Source organism: Pyrus communis, chromosome 9 (genome assembly GCF_041283825.1).
Source record: "Pyrus communis isolate YQ-2024b chromosome 9, ASM4128382v1, whole genome shotgun sequence".
Classification (NCBI taxonomy): Eukaryota; Viridiplantae; Streptophyta; class Magnoliopsida; order Rosales; family Rosaceae; genus Pyrus; species Pyrus communis.
Window position 1 is genome coordinate 102,779 of NC_142573.1, and position 16,983 is coordinate 119,761.

The 16,983-nt window shown below is 38.0% G+C and overlaps 2 protein-coding genes and 1 pseudogene across 5 annotated transcripts; all 3 read right to left on the reverse strand.

Moving 5' to 3' along the window:
• Positions 1-309: 309 nt before the first annotated feature.
• Positions 310-4,822, reverse strand: LOC137740390 (syntaxin-22). 3 transcript variants are annotated; one of them, XM_088700076.1, is made up of 9 exons: positions 4,652-4,822; positions 4,513-4,584; positions 3,102-3,366; positions 2,911-3,004; positions 2,603-2,724; positions 2,346-2,444; positions 1,749-1,906; positions 1,565-1,665; positions 310-699 (listed from the first exon to the last, which is right to left on the reverse strand). In XM_088700076.1, the coding sequence occupies exons 3-9, from the start codon at positions 3,275-3,277 to the stop codon at positions 589-591; spliced, it is 861 nt and encodes a 286-aa protein (XP_088556202.1). In that variant the 5' UTR covers positions 3,278-3,366; positions 4,513-4,584; positions 4,652-4,822; the 3' UTR covers positions 310-588. The 3 variants fall into 3 exon arrangements, with proteins under 3 accessions (XP_088556202.1, XP_088556201.1, XP_068336367.2); XM_088700075.1 differs by having other exon boundaries at positions 4,513-4,652; XM_068480266.2 differs by lacking the exon at positions 310-699 and adding an exon at positions 741-1,077 and having other exon boundaries at positions 4,513-4,652.
• LOC137740245 (putative ATP-dependent helicase At3g02060, chloroplastic) lies at positions 4,244-9,871 on the reverse strand (annotated as a pseudogene). Its single transcript, XR_015966653.1, has 12 exons — positions 8,889-9,871; positions 8,276-8,746; positions 8,022-8,156; positions 7,785-7,909; positions 7,429-7,568; positions 7,016-7,086; positions 6,650-6,811; positions 6,344-6,430; positions 5,972-6,143; positions 5,592-5,638; positions 5,075-5,433; positions 4,244-4,944 (listed from the first exon to the last, which is right to left on the reverse strand). The product of XR_015966653.1 is annotated as a putative ATP-dependent helicase At3g02060, chloroplastic (transcript).
• An 866-nt stretch (positions 9,872-10,737) lies between these two features.
• Positions 10,738-16,138, reverse strand: LOC137739673 (potassium transporter 4). The gene is made up of 10 exons (XM_068479335.2): positions 15,897-16,138; positions 15,543-15,741; positions 14,821-15,061; positions 14,473-14,718; positions 13,928-13,978; positions 13,521-13,781; positions 13,332-13,384; positions 12,396-12,510; positions 12,046-12,300; positions 10,738-11,960 (listed from the first exon to the last, which is right to left on the reverse strand). The coding sequence occupies exons 2-10, from the start codon at positions 15,600-15,602 to the stop codon at positions 10,882-10,884; spliced, it is 2,361 nt and encodes a 786-aa protein (XP_068335436.2). The 5' UTR covers positions 15,603-15,741; positions 15,897-16,138; the 3' UTR covers positions 10,738-10,881.
• Positions 16,139-16,983: the final 845 nt, after the last annotated feature.

The window sequence follows — 16,983 nt, forward strand, 5'->3', positions numbered from 1 at the left end:
GGTGCGGCGATGTGTTCGAATCCTCTCCCGGCCTAAACTACTTCGGATGGAGTTAAATTTGCCGCTATTCAACATACAAGCTAAAATATGGCTGAAAAAACATATCCAAGCTATAAAAATTCATTTGTGAAAGTGACGAATTTTTCATTGTGTGAATTCAGAGAGATTTTGAGTCATTTTAATTCTCTAAGTCAGTCTCAATGCCTCTTGATGGCATCTCTACAGAACCACAAAGGCGAAGGCCTCTCGACGCTCTCTTGACGACGGTATCTCATATCAACACTCTCTTAGTGGCATCTCGACAAAATCTCAACAGCATCTCAATGACATTAGTATCTCATTGGCATATCGATGTCTCTAAAATCAATCATGTAAATTCTGGGAAGGGAAATGAGGCATATAACATAACCCTTCAAAATCGTTTTTTTTTTTTTTTTTTTTTTTTTTTTCCCCAACCAAAAACTCATTGCTGGAAAAGCTTTGTCATCTGGATCTAAGAGCACAGATAGATCATCTTAATCCTTCCTAATCTTGGTCAGTGTCATCGTTGGTTTCCAATATTTACATTTCAGAAAATAGACATCGATATTATAAGAGCACAGAATCGTAATCTTCACCAACAGAATCGTAATCTTCACCATACTCACCTTTTCCTTCTTTCCCATTCATATTCTCATCGTCTCCTTTCCAGGAAGGGAGCTGGAAAGGACATGCATCTTTTAATATACAAGAACAGGACAGCAAAAACTATTAATCCACTATTAAAAACAAAAAATTACAAAAAGTGAAACCCAGGAACCACAGTACACGGAGGATAAACCATTGCTAACAAAAACAATCAAAACCGCCGCAAGATAAAAGGAAAGTGAAAAAAGAGACGTTCCAGTTTCCACTCTAATACATGTAAATCTCAACCAAAAGCTGGAGGACATCAATAAACAAAGAAATGATCGCACAAACAACATTGTCATACATAGGCACAACATGACTATGTATGTATGTACTTGCACATTATATGATAAGGATGATCATGACGATCACAACGACCACTACCAAAACTGCCAGCACCCACCAACACTGCAACAGACAATAGACCGACATTGAAGATAAGATATATGAAATGACAAATTGGAGATAATCAGAATCCAATTCTAAGATAACCTAAAATTGTTGTGTGATAGGGCGATCTTGTTTGCAAACTACCTTAACATGTCCTATACGAAATCTCTGCTACACCAGACCAGACAGTCTTCTTGCTAGTTTTCACTAAACAAAACAAATGAAAGTTTGTGTTTGCATGTAAATTCCATTTCTCATTGCAACCTAATGTCTTCTTTTCTGTCCATTATGTGTCACAGTCTAGATGCCATGATGTGGGGATGCTAATTTCCTTTTGTGATAAATGAATTCTTTCACTTCTTTTGTTAACGCTCACAATTCCAAAACACATCCTTTTGCCCTAACAGATCAACCATAAAGTGCTAAACACCCTGTACTAGTGGTAGGTGAGGTAGATAAGAGATGAAAGTTAACTAGTTTGTTTAATTTATTGTTTACTCCTTACCCATGAGCATCTGAATTTAACTCCTTTGGAAGCCTTAGCTAGCTGAACTCTAGCTTGGGTCGTTGCAGAGGAAGAGTTGTCAATGTTTGATTGAATGTCATCTGCAATGATAGAACAATATGCCCGATAAATACAATAAGAGGAAAAAGCTCCATGAATGCAAAGTGAAAGAGAGCTGTATTACCAATGACCACACCCTGCTCATGAACGAGAACAGCAAGGTCCTTGAAAATTTCACTAGCTTCCCCGATTTGTGCTTCTATGTCTCGAATACCCTGTTCCCTCTCCTCAATGATGGCCTCATTGAATGCAACCTCATTATCAAGCAAAAGTAATTCCTGCCTGTAGGTGAGATGTTGTTTCAAAATAGAATCCTTGTAAACCGTGCATCAAACCAACCCATGTGTAATGATGTATGCATGCGAAGATGCTCAAACTATTAACTATACATGGTCAGTTGTCGGCCAAAGTTAAGACTCCCTCCCAATGTACAAGGTTCATAGAAGCAACTTGAGACTTTGAGCCACTGAAAATACAATAGAAACCGATGGCCATGGCCATGGGCCCATGGGATGGAATGGGAGCTCCAAGGTTTTTAATAATAAAAGAGTTAAAGTCCAACCGAAGATGAAAAGACAAAGGTGGAAGGTGAAGTGAAGGATGATGTGAAATTGGTAATAAGCCAATGAGAGAGGAAATAATAAAACGAAAAGAAAAAGGACTGGAATGTTAGGCAGAGGAAATGATGTGAATGTAGAAGGAGAGCATGGAAATGGATTACCTCTTTTGGTCCTGAAGGAAAGGTTGGCGGTGCTGATCCCTGGTGCTGCTACTGTTAGGCTCCAGATATTCCCCGGAGGCAGAAGCGGAAGCCGCAGAACTGTAGTCAAAGCAAGTACCGAATAAAACAAGAACAAGAACAAGGTGCGGAGGTAAGCCAAAAAGTCATACACACAAACACAAAAACACACAAACTCAAGTATAAATAGTTAAATTAGAAAGGTGAAAAGAGGAGAAATGTAGTAGGGTAGGGGGTACGTTGGCAAGGAAGGCATGTAAGTAGACTCGCGCTCAGAGGCGAGCTGTTGAACTTTCTGAAATTCTTGCAATGTGGTCTGGAAATCTCTTGCAAGCTTAGCATCTTCGATCTGCTTACTCGGCTGAAAAATCAAGACAATATCCATTTTGTTTTGACTAGTTTTGAAATTTGAACTAGAAATTAGAAAGTAGAAAGAAATTGTTGGAATGTGATATAGTTTAGCAGATGAAATTCAAAAAGCGGAGGCACTCATGATGAGTGATGAGAGTGAGTTGAGTGAATGAGTGAGGTAAAGAAAGAAACGCACATTGACATTGGATTGGCGATCAGATTGGGTGAGGGATTTGAGCTTGGCAGACGTTTCTTTTACCAGCTCAAGTATGCGTTGCCTCGTGTTGTGCCTGCACTTTGCATTTCCACTCGTTACATTACATAATAATGATTCATGAATGAATTTGTATTTGTATTTGCATAACAAAGAGAGAAAGAGAGACGCACAGCTTCTGGCGGTGATCGGAAGTGTCCTTGGCAGTCCCGATGGCATCGACCATTCTACGGAAAGTGCCAACGGCAGTGTTGATCTGGAATATGCCCGCAGCCACCGCCTGAGGCGGAGACGCCGATGCCATCCTTCCCCTTCCTCCTCCGCCACTCTGCACATCTTGAAAGCTCATTTCTTCCTTTCTTTCTTGTTAATTTCTAATAAGATCAGTTGGGAGGAGAGGGCGCATCACAGATTCACTAGCTGCTTATCAGAGATTGACTGAATACCTTAAACGAAAAATTAATATAAGCCCTCGCAAAATTTTTTTTTTATTCAAAAATTCTTAAGACATATTTTTTTTATTATTAGGGACACGTTTTTAATAGTAAACATACATTTTTATTCAAAATTCTAATGAACTGCCTACTCTTTTTTTTTTTTTTTTTTTTTTTTTGTTCTTATAATATATAAACTTTTTTAATAGTAAAAAATAATTATTTAAATATTTTTCAATAAAAAATGTTTTATTACGCACTTTTTACTATTTCTTTCTAAATTAAATTAAAATTAATGGAGTTAAACTTAGCCCGCCGTGCTTAAAAAATAAAGAGTAAACAACACTAGAAAAGCTATGGATATTTTTGTTTTGCTGATACTAGCAAAATGTTGGTAGCTTCCGATTTTTTTTTTTTCCAATTTAGTGATGATGCTCTGATCTATCTCTTAAGGTCGGAGGAGTTTCGATTTCATCCCTAATTAGACATTTAACCTTTTTCAATACTAATATATTTATTTCATTGCGTAACTTATATATTTACATTTAAAATTTAAATTGAATAAAAGTAAATAAAAATTAAACAAGGGTATGATTTTATTTATGTATAAATAAAATCATATTTAGAAGTGGGATCAGAAAAGAAAAAACACATTTCCCGTAAAAGAATAGAAAAGCGACAAAATAAATTTGTGACTTAGTGGAAGACCTCATTCTGTAATTTAAATGCATACCCAGTTTCGACTGTGGATTTCATACCCGCCGGTCAACGGCGCACCCCAACTACCAACCAAATACCAAAGGTCTTATTATTATGTAGGGTATATTTACCAAATTACCAATTTACCAATTTACCAATACCAAGGAAAAGAAACAGGAGTAAGTAGAGAGCACCTCTTCTATTTGAAATGATATGATTACAGACATATACACTACACAGAATTTCACATGAGCGTTCAAATTAGTATCTAACTATGTATATACCCTACCAACGGAACGGAATGAATGAATGAATGAATGATCCTTCCTTCCGTACATAAATACAAATAGGATTATCGTCGTCCTATGCATATGTATATGCATATGCGTATGCGAATGTGAATACGAATGCATGACATTAAAAGACTCTGTATTTCGTGCGCCACGCACACCTGTTTGTTTGTATGCATGATGTATCTCCCTCCACTTGTCTTACTTACCTAATTCACAAGTAACCTGCAATGCTGCAAAGGACTGATATATATTAGACCCATTTGAAAAAACCATCAGTTTCAATTTGTGATGACTTACCAAGTGAACCATGCCATCACGCACATCTTTGGCTCTAATTTTATGGCCCAATCAATATGATATTGTCCCTCAAGACATCCGAGTACGGCAAAAGGGTTAGCAAATCCAATCCATTATGTACTAGTGTAGTACTAGTCCAGCAGTCCCTCATTAAAAAAATTGAGTTCCTGTCCGTCGCCTAAGACACCTATCTAATACTTTATGAGAGCAGGTAAGGAAGCATGCATTTCACCCAAACATTGAAAGATCCAATTTAACAGCTGTTCTCTCGGTAGCTCTAGAAGAAGTTCCGCCTGCAACACACGAGACACAACCAACATGATGATATCCCCTGTCAAAATCAACAGAGTTTTCTTTTCCGATACTCAGCTCACTTGTCAAAACGTAAAGAAAATTTATTCATATTTCATGATATGAGATTACCTTGATCTGGTCACCCTCAAAAACCAAAGAGTTTCGGTAAACATCAGAGGCCATTGATTCTGCAATCAGCTTGAAGACCTTTTTATTCATACAGGTTTTCATAAAAAAAACATCTTTCCTGAAGCATAAATCTTCCTAATTCCCAGATCTGCTGCCATCCTCCTCACATAAAGCTTCTCTAAAAGAAGCTCCATGGAGTGTGGCTCCTTTCCATAATGCCGGTGCAAATTCTCAGCATAATGCATCAAACTCCAGATATCGTTCTCAGCAGCTTTCTCGGCTGCATGAATTATCTCCATGGGATTCTCCAGATAATTTATGTATTCAGAGGGGAGATGAGGATTTATATTTAAATCAATCTGAAATGTACATAAAACACACCCATCAAATACCAATATGCATGCATGTTCGCATCCCAATCTCTCCTAGGAATTAAAATAGGACGTGTCGAAATTAATCAGCTTCTATCTTTGTTCAAGTATTTATTTTAAGATGCTGAAAGTGATGGTAAAAACACCTCAACGGACACATAAGGAACTAAAACTACACGGTGTTCATCAACCTGGCATCAAACAAGCAAAACAGAAAGTTTTGTGTTAACAATTAATAACACTTCAAAATTTCAAACTCTAGACATTGAGTGGGCCTAACGAATTAAACAGTTACTACATGTGTGTGTTGTCAGAGAGAGAGAGAGAGGGAGAGGAACCATTTTAGACATTAAAACCATTTTGAAACACTGTCATCTCATACATTAATATGTTATGCAGTTAGAGTAGTAATAGTAGTAATAATAATTATTATTATAATAGTAATAATTATAATAGCCAAAATTGCACGTAAAATGGAAGCAAGAAGTAAAAGATTAAAAATTGGATCATGAACAAGAGTAAAGTTTGGATAGGCTCTCAAAGAGCATTTCAAAGAAGAGATCAATGCCAACATTTCCAACATCCCCTGTTTGTTGCTCACCAAATATGGTACCAAAGCCTCTGATTCCCATGTCCTTCTCTGCAAGTTGGAAACCTTGCCCAAGTTCACAGCATTCCTCCAGAGCTGCAAGTCGCTCCTAGAGCATGACCACAATGTTGCTACTTTAACACTCCAAAGTAATCAAGGGCAAGTATACCTAGAGCAAAGTAGCTAATGGATTTTAAACTGTATCTAAAATCACATGCAATTGTGAAAACAAGTGCTAAATATCATGAAGGGTAACACAAGTAGTTACAAAAACTGTATACAGCATATTCTATAAGGGACAAGAAGTACCAGTGCTTGATCAGTTAGTAGTGACTCCTCCGGATAGAACAAGTATGCATAAGCTTCCTTATCTGCCTGGCCTACCCTTCCCCGCAACTATTACTATTTATTCATTTAACGAAAGAAAAAGAACAAAAAATAACACAGTAAGTAAAATGGATAAGGAGTTGGAAAAGCTCAGGTACCATTACGTTCTCCTGTTTAATAAATGAAAAGCACTTAAAATAACCAAAATAACAATTTCAAATGTTAGTCTTCCGTATATGTTGGACCATTTGAGACGTATATATATAAAGAAAGAAGAAAGAATAAGACCTGATACAACTGCGCTAAGCCAAATTGTTGAACATCCTGAATTATGATGGTGTTTGCATTCTGAATGTCAAGCCCACTTTCTACTATATTAGTGCATATAAGAATCTTGATTTCACCTTGTGTAAAATTCTCCATGGTTTCCCCCAGCTGCTTTGAATATTGCTGAAAAAATATGCAGATATAATTACTCACATGCAGAGAAAGAAACCCAAATTAGCAAATCCAATTATAAGCTGTAATAAATGACACATATGAAGAAGTTTCTTATTCAAATCCTGATGCATCCTCAATTTTCCTAATTCTTAAATTTCATCACATAGCGGTTCCCTTTGGAGATGCCAAATGATAAGGCAAGAAAGAAAATACCTTCCCGTGTGCAATAGCTATTTCAACATTAGGAAATGACTGTTCAAGAAATTTCATCACTTCTTCAAGTCCTGCAGCACAAGAACAGAAGTGAAATATGTATCAGCCATTAAGAGAACCAAAAGTTTATGTGGGAAATCATTCTTGAAATTCCTCTAATTAGCTGTTAGTCGGAAATGGAATTTCTCGTGTTCTTTAGACATGTAAGACAAATGAATCTAGAACCACGAACAAGGCAATCCTGATTTACTCTACAAGTCTAAAGACTTACAAATAGTGACATGTGCATTTAGTCATTGATAAAACTGAAAGAAGCAATCCAGACACTACAGCAAGCAACAGAATGACAAAGAAACTTTGTGTTCAGCTTTTGTAAGAGTATTAAAAACAAAACCATCATGCAATAAGGTTACCTTTAATGCGAGGCAATACGTAAAACACTTGGCCTCCTCTGTCCAGCTCATGCTTAATTGCTGATAAAACCTTTTCTTTACTGTATGCAGAAGGATGGGATTTGATAGGGACCCTTTCTGGTGGTGGAGTTGAAATCAAACTGAAAAATGGAAGAATGCATAATTACAACAGCACCAAATTAAGGACTGGCAAGCTATGTCTTAACCAGCCATCATAAAAAGTAAGCTTAAATTCACAACATTACGCAACAACTATCACAAAGACAAGTCATTACCTAGCATCACAAAACAAATTGAAATGGGCATCTAGATCTAGAGATGTATATAAAACTATAAATCCAAAGACAAGTCATTACCTAGCATCACGGAACCCAGTCAAGGCTAAATACAGGGTTCGTGGTGTAGGCGTTGCGGAAAGAGTAAGAACATCAACCGATGTTTTGAACGAAGCAATCTTCTCCTTTTGTTTGACGCCAAACCTCTATAGAGCAGAAGAAAGTGCATGCTTTAAAACATAAAAAGAAGATTATGTAGGTCAACTAGGAGAGAATCTAATTTGTTGCATATAGCAGAAAATAGATTCAATGACAAACCTGTTCTTCATCAACAACTAGCAAACCCAGATTACTTTACACAACACGACTTCCAAGAAGCGAGTGAGCCCCAACAATTATGTCCAATTGCCCCTTTTTAATCATGTCCAAATGCCCATCCTTTTCTGCTTTGGTCTACATTCCATAACAGTTGTGATCAGTTTAAGACTAAAAGGAGCAGCTTGAAAATTCCAGAATGCATAAGATGTGATACCCAATAAGTGTGTCATATGTAAGAAGAAGACTTGGGTTACCTGAAACCTGCTGAGAAGTCCAACCTTGATGTCGGGGTAGATAGAAAACCGGTCTGAAATAACATCAAAATGTTGCTTGGCCAAAACAATAGTGGGTGCGAGAACCATGGCTTGATTCCCTGCAGAAACTACACAGAAGATGGCACGCAGGGCAACTTCGGTTTTGCCAAAGCCAACATCTCCGCAAATTAAGTGGTCCATTGGAGTTTCTCTGGCGGTTAGATCTTTGTGAACATCAATGAAAGCCTGCTGTTGATCAGGGGTGGGTTGATAAGGAAACTGAGAAACAAAGTGAGTCATGGCTGGAGTGAGAGGGTAGGGTGGGCGTCTTTGTTTGAGTCTGTGAAGATACAACTCCATCAAATCAACAACCATTTTCTGAATGGCAATCTTTCCCTTGGTCTTTCTTTTCTCCCAGACACTGGGGTCGCTCAATTTGCTCAATGTGCGAGGCCTTTCGTTTAGTTCGGGCTGAAACAACAAAACAGACAGATTAATTATAAGTTAACGTAACTTTTTTTTTTTGATTTTTTGGTTGTTTTGTTTATTTAGTTGAACGAATTCATGAAAATGATGAGATTGAAAAGGAAGAATGACAGAAGGGAAGGAAAACGTACAGATTATAACGATAGAGCAAGCGAGAGGCCTGCTTGACAGGAAGCTTAGCCATGCCATCGGCATACTCGATGAAGACGTATTCAATGGAGTCGGTCTTAGAAGTGGAATTGGAAATGGAATTGGGACTAGTAGTGTCCAATTTAATCCCAACGAACCGACCAATGCCAACCTTCTTATGGATGACGTAGTCCCCAGAACGAAGAGTGTAGGGATCCACCTTGTAACCAACGTCGCCTCGGAGCTTCTCGAGGCCCCTCTGCTGCTGCTGCTTCACCATCTCTACGTATTTGTACGCCGCCTCCGCCTCCATCACCGTTCTCGTTGCGGAGCCCTCTCTCTTGCTCTGCTCCCGCCGAATCCTTTCATTGAGAATGGATATGGCGTCGCCCTCCGCCGAATCCTCTATCTTCCCCGATGTCGGTTTCCAATGCTGTTCCGTGCTTTGGGTGTGGGCGGTGTAGACAGCATTGGGCACACAGCAATGCAGTCGTCTTCTTCCGAGTCGCCAACAAAGGCTGGCCCCAGGACATGAGCTGGGCCTCAATCCTTGAATTGCCGAGCTAGAGCTAGAGTTCAGGGCAGGGATTGGGAGAAGCAGCGGCATTTTCTGGTGCCTGCAGAGTGACTCCCCAGTCCAGTGGATAATTAAACAATGAAAAAGTTGAGAGGCTTTAGAGGGGTTTTAGTAGTATTACTTTCACCATTTTTTTTTTTTTTAATTCACTTTTGCTGCTGCTTTTGCAATTGCATCGCAATTTGCGAACGAATGAGAATTCAATGCAATTCAATTCAATTCAATGGTAGGCATTTGATATGTGGAAGATTTGTACCCAGTACCCACGCCACGCACTCCCACACACCGACTGACGACCTCCACACCAGATATTTCTATTTTTGGGCCTTCGCCTTTGTTGTTGCTGCTATTGGACCTTGGCGGGCTTACAACTTTCCCACCAAACACCAGCATTCTGTTTCATTCTTTTTTATAAGAGCATCTCCACTTCACTAACTGATTTAATGACAATAATAACTGATTTAGTGCATTTCCACCTTTATACTCATGCTATTGATATAATAATAAAAAATATATTTTATGTTTAATTTCGGATAAAAATTTTATTTATCCCATCACGTCATGTGTCATTAAAATATTTTTTCTATAAAATAATAAAAGATAAAAATATGTTTAATCTCGGACGAAAATTTTAGTCAATCTCATATGTTCTTAGTTTATATAATGACTTTCTTAATTTTGATAACATACCAAATTGAATAAATACGAAATTACAACCCAAAGCCACATCTGTAACCTTGGCAACCTTTATTTCAGCCAAGTCTCGCTCCAAATTCAATTCACTTTGTCGACCTTTATTCCAGCCAAGTCTCACTCCAAACTCAATTCACCTTGGCGAGTAAATTCTTCCATATATTCTGTATAGCCTTATTACTTGTCCACTTGATTTCCATAGCTTTGCTATTATTGCCTTCGACTTTAAGATTTGACCTTATTTGCACATGTTACTTTAATTAGAATTCTCATCTTTAACTAAGAGTTATATTTAAAAACAAATTATTCACATTAGTTTTTGTAGAGATCGACCTCGTTCGAACTGTTTATACTCTAATTATCTTGTTCTCTTGCAAGTATTCTTTGTGATTTAACTGCTAATTTTGCCGATGGTAAAATTCCTTATTTATGTTCATTCATTGCGGCACCGCCGGCCTTACCATTGGGATTGGCTGCTTCGTCAAACCTACACCCCTGATCGTTCATTCCTTTAATTTATGATTAATTACTATAAAAATTGCTACCAAATTACTATGAGTATTGGCAAAAGTAAGAAGACGCATCAAGTACTGTTGAAATTGCCAAGTGGTGTTGCTTACCAAATAAGAACGACGATAGATATCCCAATGTTATTCATCTATGGTATACATGACGTTATTCCAGTTTTATTCCTTCCAATTTGAAACGATCCATCAATCCATCAGACATAGTATATCATCCCAACTTCGATAAGACTGATGTGAGGAATGTTAAGCGCCACAGCAGGGCCCCTGCAGTTCTTCCTAAGAAAAGAATACCCCATATCAATCACAAGCTTCTTCAGAAATGACGACGACCTCCTCGCCTTCACATACGAGTGCCCCATTATATACGCAACCCCTGCTTCCTTGGCCTGGATCAAATCCATCAGCTCTTCCCTTACTGCAGGATCCATACCTACGTTTGATGGTACCTGAAACCTAACTTGGCGCCTCCTCATTTGTGGGTTCTCCTCATCATACACTGATCCCATACTCTGCAGGGTCAGAGATTTGCTACTCTGGATGGAATCCCCCACGTCAAAACCCTCTTGTTCACTGCTTATCAAGCTCGAACTTGTCCTAGTGCTTATAACCGCCATCCTTCCATCAAATGATGATATCTCTGGGCTTGAGAATTGTGGTTCCACTGCTTCCATCTGGATGAACTCTGCTATGCTCTGTATGAGCAGGTCCTCAAAGTCCCCATCATCCCGTTGAATGTCCTTGTACCCATACCTGACAATGCACCTATACATACGATACGGTCTTGGACATATCCGGCCAATCAAAAATCGTTCTTCAGGTGAAACACAAGGCACCTGAACTGATTTTACACAAACAAAAACCAACACCTTGTGAAATGCAGGAAGATTTGTTACAAAGTGAGAGAATATTGCAGGAACTCCTGTTGCCAACTCCGAGTATATGAGACCTATTCCAGGCACCCGGACTATACCAAGGCTTGGGCCAAGACCAAGTAGCCATTTTAACGAGACTTTGTTGTGCAGATCATAGTTATACTTCTTTCGCATACCATAATGCCAGATGTACATAACAATCATAAAGATGAATGAGAGAACAAAAGGGACCCATCCTCCCTGAGGTACTTTAATGAGTGCTGCTGATAAGTACATTCCCTCAATGAACCAGAAAAAGATAAGAAAAATCGCAGCCAGAACCACACTTTTCTGCCAAACAAAGATTATTACCAGTGCCATAAGGAATGTCGTGATAAACATAACCATCATGCAAGCAAGTCCTGAGAACCAAAAGTGAACATTGTATCATCCTCAGTTAATTGTTGAAGGGGAAGAGAGGGAGGGGGGTTCAAAGAAATAATGTACCGTAAGCATTTCCAATTAAAGTAGTGTCTTGAAATCCAATAGTTATGGCAAGAGTAAGGATCATAAGTATCCAATTAATTTCTGGAATGTAGACCTGCCCATATATATGCTTTGAGGTGTGGACAACTTTTACTCGGGGGAAACAACCAAGGGCATGACATTGCTTGATGATTGAGAAAGTGGCAGTTATAACAGCCTGGCTTCCAACAATTGATGCGAGGGTGGCAACAACAAAGACAGGCCAAAATACAGGAGCTTCCGGGATAAGGGAGGACAGAAAGCAAAGTTACCAACTCTGATTTAGAATATTATTATGGAAGCAATATTGATAAATGTCAGAATGAACTAACCAGGTATTGAGTCATAGAAACTGTAAAGATTGTGGTCAGGATTTTTTGACAGGAAAGCAGCCTGACCCATGTATTGTACTACCAAACAAGGATATATAGCGAATGCAAACGCAAGCTGCACAAGCAAGAAAAAATAAAAACTCGTAATCTCACTTTAGAAATTCCACAACCTATACATCATAATGAAGACGGCTTTACAAAGTTAGAGTGGTTAGAATAAACAAACTACAGAATCAGAAATCAAGTAGACATATTTTCTAAATTCTAACCATCCAACAAGAGCATTTTCCATATGGCTTTACAACTCATTTTGTTGTCTATCACATACCATTATGAAGCGACAACACACTTTAGCCTCTCTTTTTCTAATTTTTTCAATTCCTGGAAAGTCTTATAACTTGAAAGATAGATATACGTGAAAGGCTGAAGTCTCTACTTAGACAATCATATTTCTGAACATACATAATACATCTTCCAATATTATTTAAAAGAAGAAAATGAAAAGAAAATAACAGAAAGGAAAGAGTATGTGGGAAAGTCCAGTTTTGTATCATATAGTTGTATCCCCAATAAAAATAAAAATTCTTTAATTTAAAAAATAATGAATCAAATTAAATCAGCATCAGAAGCACTCGAACTAATTTATCCAAAAGTTTTTAAACATTGTGACACCTACCTGGCTCGGCTATTCTGAATTTTTTAACATGCTTATAGAAAATACTTATATATCTCTTGATTTTATACACTTATTCTAACATGTCCAACATTCAATCATATCAAACATCTCCAGTATATGCATATAGAATATGTTTTTAACCTTCCTCTCGGTTCAACAGCTTAACCTTTATATTTGTTTATATTAGACCGCAAGTAAGGAAGTTAATGGTGCCATATTGAAAAGAAAAATAGTTGTTGCAGGATAAATAATAAACTTACTCTTATCGATAAGGCAGTGAAATGACCAAGATCTGCAAACATAGCTTCAGTACCTGATAAAACATGGATAACTTCTCGTCACTGAAGAGCTAAAATAAAACTCCCACAAAAGAGGTTTCATATAGATAGTTCCACCAGTACAACAACCAGTGAATATATTCATATGGACAAAATTTCCTTCAAATTTACCAGTTATCGAGAGAAGAACCCCACCAAGAGAAATCCAACCATCTTTACCAGTCTCACGGAAAAACTTGATAATATAATGGGGTGATAATGCACGAACAACAGCCGGGTTCCAATGTATTGTATTGTACAGCCCAACGGAAAATATTGATATCAACCAGATTATTACAATAGGTGCAAACAAAAATGCTACCCTGTGGGTGCCACAATGCTGCAGAGCAAACAGGCCAACCAATATGACACAGGCAAGCAAGAGGAGTTCACCTAGAGATAATAAATAACATATTAAAAGCAAAGCCAATTATATGATACGCAGAAAAATATAGAATAGGCATCACGAATTTTGAACATTTTATTTTATTTTATAAAAAAGGAAAAAAGAAAACAGGTAATGAAAAGAAATTAATTACCATCAGTTAACTTCTCCTCTGTAACTTGTAACCCTGATACTGATGATAAAACTGCGAGTGGAAAAGAAATGCTCAAAGATTTAACTCCTTAATCAAGGCAAGTGTAAAAACATTATTATAGAAACAAATAATAAAAATCAACAATCTGGGTTTGTCTAGACAAAATGTTTTTATTAGACAGAGCTTGCTGAAAACTTAGCAGCATTTGAGCAAGTAAAACAGTCACCACATCAACAAACAACAGAAACAATGACAGATATTGTATTGTAAAATGGCTCTACCAAATGTATAGTTGGAATATATTCAGAAGTGTATTAGATGCAGCAAATTGTATATGTAAACATCTTCCTTATGTTTAGAGGGATCTGACTTATAGTGCCCCAATTTTATTGGATGTTCCCCAAGGGGCAAGAAAACTTAGTAAATGTTGCCATAACTTTTGAGTTCTTTTTTCTCATCTGTCTGAAATAGGTAATTAACATTAGATGAAAATAGACTGTATTCAATTTCAACACCAACAATTATTCGACAACTTAGTACCATACCTGAAATTGCTGGAGTGAGTACACCATCTCCTATGACCATGCAAGCGCCTAACAATACCACCACCAGTAGGGCCGTCCGTAACCTTTTATGCTTCTCCAAAAACATCTTTAAACGGGACGAGCTTACAACCTGTGATGAAGGACCGTATTTGTAAGCTGAGAGCTCCTCATCAGCTGCTTGCTGGTTGGGAAGTAAACTAAACTTTGCATGGCGGCAAAGAAGCGAGTAAAGCGCAAAAGTCCCACCTGACACCAATTAGAATAAGTATGACCCCATGGAGACCCAATAAGAAGTAAAGTATGACATGTCACACAGAGGATGTACTCAAACTCCAAGTGTCACCACACCTTCACCATTATCGTCGGCACTCAATAGGATAAAGACGTACTTGAGCAAGGGTACCATTGTAATGGTCCAGAAGATTAAGGAAAATGCACCAAATATCACTTCCTCGGAGTTATGGTTGTGCAGCTTCCCTGTGAATGTGCTACTATAAACATAGAGAGGAGAAGTACTGAGGTCCCCATAAACCACGCCAAGGCTTTGATATGCAAGTATGAGATTTCTGGAGAGATTCACCCATGAAAGCTGCAAAGCAACAAGAGGTAAATTGGTTACACTAGCTGGTAAGTAACAGATGAATCACATTCAGGCCGAGGCATAGGAGAAAGAATCCATAACTAAAATGATTATAAGCCTAAATCCTTAACTAGAGGACACACACTGTAGTTGATATGGAAGTGATTGAATGAGGCATTCCATTACTTGTCGTCGTGGTCAAACTCAATTAGTTATCCACTGATATGAACAAGGCTTACGTTAACACAACAGAGCCTGTATGCTATACACGTATTGTTTAAGATAAGCCTAGAAGGAAATGAGACCAGTGCCCAAATGAGATTCTTTTTTTTTTTTTTTTTTTTTTTTTTTAGCATCAAATAAAATAGACTCGTAGATAGAAACCAAACAGCATTCAGCAGCAGAGAATCAACGAATGAATGAATGCAACAGTAATGAGAAAGAATGAATAAATGATTTGAGCAAGGAAAGCAGCAGCAGCAGCAAGTACCTGACGAGGAGGACGAATGGGATACCGGGAAGGCATCGAAATTGCAGAGTCCGGCTCCATCGTCGCCTAATCTGAATTCTGAGGAGGCTAGGCCAGGCTGGGCTTCTTGTTCTACAAAACGACTGCCTATCTATCTCAATCTCATTCGAGGCTCTCAAGACCTTATCACCTCTACTCTGCGTTGTCTGTCTGTCCGTGTCTGTAACGAAACGCTTAAAACTTAGCACCTTTATATCATATTTAGAAGAAGAAAGAAAGCATTTGATTTTTGTATATTTCAGATTTTGGATTAAGGTACAAGAAGAAGAAGAAAGAGTTTGATTGAGTTGGTGCGATGGAATCGAATCGACTCACTCTAATCCATCTCTCGTATGATTCAGATTGTAAAATCTAGTTCTAAATCCCTAATTCCTCAAATACGACGAGTGGAGGGAGGGACTGTTCTCTCGTTTCATCTCATAATTTCATTTCCCTTCTTCTTCTCTTCCCTCATGAATCCCCCACTCTCCCTCTGCGCCACCTGCCTCTCATTGTGAATGTCTCCTCTATATGCACGCGCCTCTATTTCTTTCTCTTTTAGAGAAATTTTTTCTTGTAATCGGAACACGAGTGGTAATTATGTGTTTTTATAAAAGTTGTGAGAAATTTTATTTTTTAAGTTATTAACTTTTTAACACACATATCTCATAATTTATATAATGACAAATAATATATTATCTTGTGTACCGATCATATTGAAAAATCTTTCTTCTCTCTGTCAACTTGCTTTATGTATTGCATTCCATTGGTTTCGTTGATGGTTTCACTCAGTTCAATGTCATCCCATATTCATCCCTTCTTACCATATTATTTGAATTTCATTAATAAATTATAATATTAATAAGGTTGACAATTGTGAACACGAAAGATTCCTTGAAACAAGAAACCAGAATAAACGTGTACAAAATAATATTTTTGTGTTTATGATTTTGGGGTTACGATCTCTCTCAAATTTGGTCCTCTGATTCTATCTTCGTAGGGTGTAGGCTTGTGGATGAGTTGTTGATCCAAAGGGCCGTCGGGGCTTGATCTAAGGATGAACAGTTGATGAACGGATCTTCAAGGGGCGTTGGGCTTGATCTTGAAGAATGGGTGTATGGATTTCTTCAAGGGGCTTTTGGGCTTGATCTTGAAGGTTGATGGATGAGCAGATCTTCAAGGGCTTTTGGGCTTAGTCTTGAAGAACGATTGGATGTGTGGATTTGTTTGTGCTGTTGATCCAAGGGGCCGTTGGGGCTTGATCTTAGGATGAACGATGAACACTTTCTTCAAGGGCCGTCGGGGCTTGATCTTGAATAATGGTTGTGTGGATTTCTTCAAGGGCTTTTGGGCTTGATCTTGAAGGTTGATGGATGAGCGGATCTTCAAGGGCTTTTGGGCTTAATCTTGAAGAACGATTGGA

Coding starts and splice junctions, on each gene's coding strand:
- LOC137740390 (XM_088700076.1), bottom strand. CDS start 3,277: ATGAGCTTTCAAGATGTGCAGAGTGGCGGAGGAGGAAGGGGAAGGATG. Junction 2,725..2,910: donor ATCGCCAATCCAATGTCAAT/GTGCGTTTCTTT, acceptor TTGATTTTTCAG/CCGAGTAAGCAGATCGAAGA. Junction 2,445..2,602: donor TACATGCCTTCCTTGCCAAC/GTACCCCCTACC, acceptor CTTTGACTACAG/TTCTGCGGCTTCCGCTTCTG.
- LOC137739673 (XM_068479335.2), bottom strand. CDS start 15,602: ATGGAGCCGGACTCTGCAATTTCGATGCCTTCCCGGTATCCCATTCGT. Junction 13,979..14,472: donor ACTCACTCCAGCAATTTCAG/GTATGGTACTAA, acceptor TTCCACTCGCAG/TTTTATCATCAGTATCAGGG. Junction 12,301..12,395: donor TTTCTATGACTCAATACCTG/GTTAGTTCATTC, acceptor TTATCCCGGAAG/CTCCTGTATTTTGGCCTGTC.